The 6,539-nt window shown below is 33.8% G+C and overlaps 1 protein-coding gene and 1 long non-coding RNA gene across 5 annotated transcripts in view; one reads left to right on the top strand and one right to left on the bottom strand.

Annotated features, from left to right (window-relative positions):
* Positions 1-4,792, bottom strand: part of LOC107630040 — a 10,885-nt gene extending 6,093 nt beyond the window's left edge. For all 4 annotated transcript variants that reach the window (XR_001618120.2, XR_001618121.2, XR_001618122.2 and 1 more), the window contains exon 1: positions 4,293-4,792. This is a non-coding gene — a long non-coding RNA (uncharacterized LOC107630040). The remainder of the gene's footprint in view (positions 1-4,292) is intronic.
* The window catches only part of LOC107630039 (chaperone protein DnaJ), a 4,380-nt gene continuing 3,006 nt past the window's right edge, over positions 5,166-6,539 (top strand). The window contains exons 1-4 of the mRNA XM_016333060.2: positions 5,166-5,535; positions 5,932-6,060; positions 6,150-6,279; positions 6,367-6,487. Of these exons, the coding sequence (XP_016188546.1) occupies positions 5,314-5,535; positions 5,932-6,060; positions 6,150-6,279; positions 6,367-6,487 (602 nt within the window). The 5' untranslated portion in view covers positions 5,166-5,313. The remainder of the gene's footprint in view (positions 5,536-5,931; positions 6,061-6,149; positions 6,280-6,366; positions 6,488-6,539) is intronic.

The following is a 6,539-nucleotide window of genomic DNA, read 5'->3' as shown; positions in this document are numbered from 1 at the left end:
CTGGGGTGGGTAGGGACGGGTTCACCCCAAATCTGACCCTGTCCCACCTCGGGTCAGGTTATTATCCAACCCAACTGAGTAAGGGGCAAGTCGGGTACCCACGAGTTTGGGTACTGTTGTCAAGCCTCAATTATGTGCATAAGTTTACTCTAAAAGTGGGAAAGATATAGCCCTTTACCAGCATAGAGACACAAACATAAACACTTTGAGATTCATAATAGACTTAGCCTATCAAAAAAGTAACCAACAAAATATCATACAGTGGCTATTTAGAAACTAGTTTATCAAAAAAGACAGCCTACATTTGTTTATATATAAACCTAAGAGTACACTTCTAGTTCTTCATAGGAGGCCTAAATCCAAGAGTAAGAGGATGAAGTTGAAGAATCTTGATGAGGTTGCTATTGTCATAGTCTCAGTTATGACTCCACTTTATCCACTTGGTTTAGGCACTGTAGATCTACTAGGAACATTAGACAAAATATTGATAAAAAGTTGTGTGATAGGTGGAACAAGAGGCCTTAAAGAAAGGTCAACGGTGGAAAGTTTAAATTGATAATCTCATATGCTCCCTATAAACAACAAAGTTGTTTTTATATATCACACAATTATTTATATCTTGTAATGACATAATTCTAATTGGGAGAAAGATTACAACCTCTTCTTGCGGAACAAACTGTGAAAGTGGAATTTCATTCCCTTGTGCTATTAGTGTCATTCTCTTTAGAGTTGATTTAGGTATTTTTTTTCTTCTTTTTTTGTCTTTGTCTAGAGTTACGAACAACATACAATTTATATATCTAAACAATCACAAGATTACGAGCATATCTTTGAAATATACTTTTTGAAGACTACTTACCACTGGATCTATAGTAGTTCTTAACATCATGCAATATTATCATTTTGACTATCTCTCTCTACTACCAAGACCTGTATAAATCATTATTCAAAAATGATATATTAAATACCTTACCATTATATTTACAGACAATTAAACCTCTAACTAATAATGTAATACTTAAACCCTTAACCATTTCTTAAATAAGACAAATCGTACCCTAAAGTAACAATACTTGTGTGGTATTGGTAGAGTTCACTGATACAATATTTTTCTTGCTAGCTCTTCTTTTTTTTCTTGATCATATGCTTTCAATTAGGATCTTTTGAGGGATTGGAGCAAGTCTTGTAGTAATGGTCTTTTTGGCCACACTTATTATAGGTCACTTCAAATGTCTTTTTAGCCTTATTAGAATGCATCTCTCCTTTAACAGAATTAATTCTTTTCTTCATTTTTAGAGGATGAGTAGATTTCTTAATTGAGAGAGGTAATTAATGACTTAGGTAAATCAGTTGGCATCCAGTGCTCTTTACTGTTGACTAGTTTGATGCAATGTTAGTAGGTTGATCTGATATTGTCCATTGTGAGTCATATGTGCACGAAGTCCTCTAACTTTAGCCCCATCTTAGCCATGGATGCAACAACATGCTTTCAGGACAAAGTACAAACTTAATAATTTTATATTAAATTAAACAGACCGAGCAAGTAAATTGAGAAAGACTTTATCAGTCAGCTACTAGACATTGCAGGTAGAAGTCCTATTTTACAAGTTTACTCCAACTTTGTGTCCTTGCCTATGAACTTCAAAAAGTATTTTATTATTGTTTCCAGCCCAGATTGCACTCTACTTGGTGCTCTTAGACTTGATAAACTCATCAAGTTTCTTCTGTTGCATAGGGGCTAACATGCCAATATGATTCTCTAACTTCTTTTTGTGCACAATTCTTTTCTTCATAATGTATGACCTCAAGTGCTTACACATTGTAAGTATTGGCTTTCTCCTGTAATCGACAATCTTGACGTTTCATATCTCGCACATATTATTTGTAATATTATCAATTTTTGGCTCATTGATGAAATAATCCTTACACAACACAGTAGGATCAAACCTCTGCATATATTCTTAGGCTCCCTCATTTATCTGCTTTAACTTTTTCATAGATGTGCTGAATTTTTGGAATGTTTTGCAGCTAGAGCACTTCAATATCCTCTACATATACTCCCATATGTGCATTAGGCATCACTTTCTATTCTAAGCCCTTTCATAATCAGGAAAACAACAACATAAGAGAGTTACATAAATTAAATAAAATCATAAATAAATACATAATAACATATCATACATGAATATGAACAAGTTAGGTTGTAGAATTTACTTTTTGTTGGTTTAAAATAAAATTCTTTCCAAATTGTATTACCTCTTCTAGGTCTTCCTGCAAGAATGTCAAAAACCACTTCCAAATATCCTTGCATTCATTAGGAACCACTGCATATGTAATGGTATAGAAGTGGTTATTGGCATCTTGTCCCACTACACTTAGAAGCTATCCGCCATAATAGCTTTTCAAGAAGCAGCCATCCAATTCAATCAGCGGTCTACATCCCTCTTTAAACCTCTTTTTGGAGCATCCAAACTGATGTATAACTTATCAAATAGTGGCAGAGATTCAGGTTGGAGATTGTCTCCATTAGAATTGTTGATCCAGAATTACTTCTATGCAATTCCATTAGATAATCACGTGTCTTTTCATATTGTGCTCTTTCATTTTCGATCATAACGTTTCTTATAACCTTCTCTAGCTGTCATTCTTGGGTTGAGTTGAACATTATACTCCTCTATCATATAATCCATTACTTTCCTTAATTTAAGGTCAGGTTGTATGAGAAGCCTTTTAACCAATTTTTCAGCCACCTAAGATTTGTCAACCAAATTACTATCAAAATATCTTTCTACAAGAGTGCTCATTATATAAAGTCTTTACTTGAAAGCAACTTTTTGCACTATTTCAAATGAAAATCAACCAAGGACAATTTTTATTTGTACAAGCTACCCTCATTCTATGCTTCTCATTCTTAACATACAATACATCTTTATCCTCGTACACAAAATAATCCTTCAGAGCTCTGTTGAAGACTTTCATAGTAGAAAAGATTTGTCCAACCTTAAATTCCACCTCACCATATTCAGAGTCTCCATTAAAAGAGTCATAAATTGTCTTGCCTTCATCTTCAGATAATATTAGTACATTTCACATTCATACTCATAAGGTTTCTCAAAATCACTGTCCAATTCTACTGCAGTTGGGTTAGGTATGAAATCTTCAGCTCCATCAGCCACATTAGCAACATGTCCACCAAATCCCCCTCCAACAGGCTCACTTCTCCTAGACTTTCTTGGGCCTTTCACATCTAGCCCAGGCCCACTATTCTCATCTTATATTCTCTGTTTATTTATCTCATCTCTAAGTACAATTTTTTTTCTAGTACTAAAATATTTTTTAGAGACTATTTTCTTAGTAGTTTTAGGAGACATCTTTGGCTCACTATTTGTTGAGTTAAGCCCCTTCTTAGATGCACCAACCTTATTACTTTTTTTAGGTGTCACCCTTTTTTTAATAGGACTCATAATCTTTTTTTTCTCTTCAAACTATTGTCATTGCTACTGTCATCAGACTAATATCTAAGAAGCGGAGGCTTATAACCCTCATTCTCAACACTTTCAAATCCATCATCAGAGGAAGATGATGATGAATCAGAGGGTGTCTTCTCACTTAAAATCACAGTTTTCTCCTTAGCTCTAATATCAATTACCTTTGGCAGATCCACGAGATGATTGAAATAGATATAAAACTCATCCACATATCTATTCTTAAGAAGAGCTTCTCTCAGTTCATTAATCTCTTCATTCTCTAAATGACATGAAGCCCAGACTCTATATCAAAATTAGTCACATCATATCAATACATAGCCTTATACTTCAAGTAGCCTAATTCTTTAAATAAAATTACCAAATCAAAAAGATTAATTAGGTCAACATCTAATGGTAAATTTTTTGAACTTTTTCATGTAAATAGTGTAAAACTTTTTCGTTATCTTTCTTAAAATTTTTCTCTTGATGAAACACAAGGACAACCAGATATTTAACCATCTAAAAAATAAAAAGGCCTAAATTAAATCCTAATTAAAAACTCAATATGTTACACAAGCATTTTAATCTGATCTTATTATAAACACCTAATTCTATTACTTTATTTCAACTTTGTTTAATTTATTACATAAAAAATTATTTTTAAACAAATCTCTTCGCTTTCATATTATTTAAATATAGGGCATGACAATATAAAAAATATTTTAACATTTCTAAACCTTAACCAGAGCTGGATTCAGACAACAATAGTTGCATGTCATACTCAAGACCACACACATAAAAAGAGAGAGGGACAACGACACATACCTCTACACTTCGTAGCGTCAACAACAACCATCCAAACTTCGCCAGTAGCGCCGTGCAAGTTCCATCAACTTCATCATGAGAAGCTTCGTCAGCAACCTTGTGAACACATCCCTCTAACTTTGCACACTCACCACTGCCTCAAAGGAAAAAAATGTTCCTCTAGCTACTAGGATTTTCTTATAATTGTTAGAGAGGGTCCATGGAGTTTTATAGAAAAATCTATAAGGCGTGAAATGAAACATCTTCTGGGGAAGCAAAATGGTATTATTTGTGCTCACGTGGAAAAGGCCCCTGTCCTTTCTAACAAGTCACGTGGGTCTCTAACCTCCATCTCACAACCTTAACTCTCTAGCTAAGCAGCTTAATAAAACACATAAACAAGTTTCGTTACTCTTTGATGGCAAAAATGATAGAAGAACCGCATTAGCAAACGGAGCATAGGAACATGAGGTGAAGTAGATCCTTTTTTTTGTTAAGGGTCGTGTTGTCATTCAGGCAAATGATCAATCTTAATTAAATCAAAATTATAAATTTAATAATAATCAATTTTTATTTTATTTGTTTTACAAATCTTTTCAACTTTTTTATCTTTTGCCGATTATCGTAGTGGCACTTCAACGCCAAAACAAAACTAAAAGGCACTTGCAAATTACAACACAAGCGTTTACCAAAAAAAGAAAATTACAATTTACAAGACGAGGTAAGCAAGTGACAAACCATGCAATGCAACACCTGTGCACGTGAGGACACGTGCCACCTCTAGTGAAACCCAATTCGTCTCGTTCTTTTTCCCCCTCTCAGATTCATCTCAGGGTTCGTGCAGATTCTTTTGAATGTCTTTGGCTGTGACACTGCCATGTCAGCAACACCACCCTTCTACGCCAAAATTTCTCCCTCCGCAAATATTGCAAAATACTCCATTTTCCACTCTCAACAATATCCAACAACCACCCACAATTATCATTATTATTTTTATATATTTATATATTATACTCAATTTCGGTAGAGAGTTGGTATTGGAATGGCTCAGTTACTCTCTCCAGTCCAAAATCCTTCACTGAGTCTGTGTCCAAGAACCACATCATCATGGCGTGTAATGCCAAACGCTGCAAATTCTTGGAGCTTTGTAACACACAATGGCAACAGAAGAGCCTTCAATTTTGGAAGGCTCAGAGTCGCAGCTGAGGAATCTTTTTCTACCACTGATGCTGTTGCTGATGACTATTATGCAGTTTTGGGCTTGGTAATTGATCAAACTCTATTTCTTTTTCTTTTTTTTTTATCATTTCTTATTACTTTTTGTAGAAATTATTAAAAAACGGAAGTAAAATTACTAGAAGTAATGAAATTCTGACACTTAGTTAAAGAGTCAAAGTTTCTTTTTGTTTTGACCATTAATGTTCATCAAAATATTATGATTCACTTATCAATTGGAATAGTGGTAGTTTCTTTTAGCCAACTAACTAATTCTTTTCCAATTATAGTTACTAAGTTCGTAATATGATTTTTGAAAATCTTAATCATAAAAGCTTCAATAAATTTAAAATAATGGATAAAAACGTATGAATGATTTTATATTCCACCAAAAAAAAAATGAAATGAAACTAATAAAAATTTATTGTTTGGTGGAATTTACTAGCTTCCGGACGCTACACCGGCACAGATCAAGAAGGCCTATTATAATTGTATGAAAGCTTGTCACCCTGATTTGAGTGGCAATGACCCGGAGACTACAAATTTCTGCACATTCATCAATGAAGTCTATGCAGTATTTTTCATTTTGAATATCTTAAATTATGTTCATTGAAACTTTACCCTATGTTTTCTGCATTGTAAATTGACTATTGCAGTGTGCAGGTGCTAAGCGATCCTGTTCAACGCATGGTTTACGACGAAATTCACGGCTATTCTTTGACATCAATAAATCCCTTCCTCGATGATTCTAGCCCAAAGGATCATGCTTTTGTTGATGAATTCAGCTGCATAGGTACTTTTTTACTTAGTCTTGCAATGATATATCTAGAAAGTTATGTAAGTTGAAAAATTCCTGTTATGTTGCAAAATTCCTGAACAGGATGCAAAAATTGTGCCAATGTGGCCCCTGATGTGTTTTCAATAGAAGAGGACTTTGGAAGAGCCAGAGTATACAGCCAATGTGGGAACCCTGAATTAGTTCAACAAGCAATTGATACTTGGTATTATTATTATTATTATTATTATTATTATTATTATTATTATTATTATTAT

This window comes from Arachis ipaensis, chromosome B03, assembly GCF_000816755.2.
Source record: "Arachis ipaensis cultivar K30076 chromosome B03, Araip1.1, whole genome shotgun sequence".
In the NCBI taxonomy this organism is placed as follows: Eukaryota; Viridiplantae; Streptophyta; class Magnoliopsida; order Fabales; family Fabaceae; genus Arachis; species Arachis ipaensis.
Note: the sequence above shows the minus strand (reverse complement) of the source record. Positions and strands in the feature narration are given on the sequence as shown.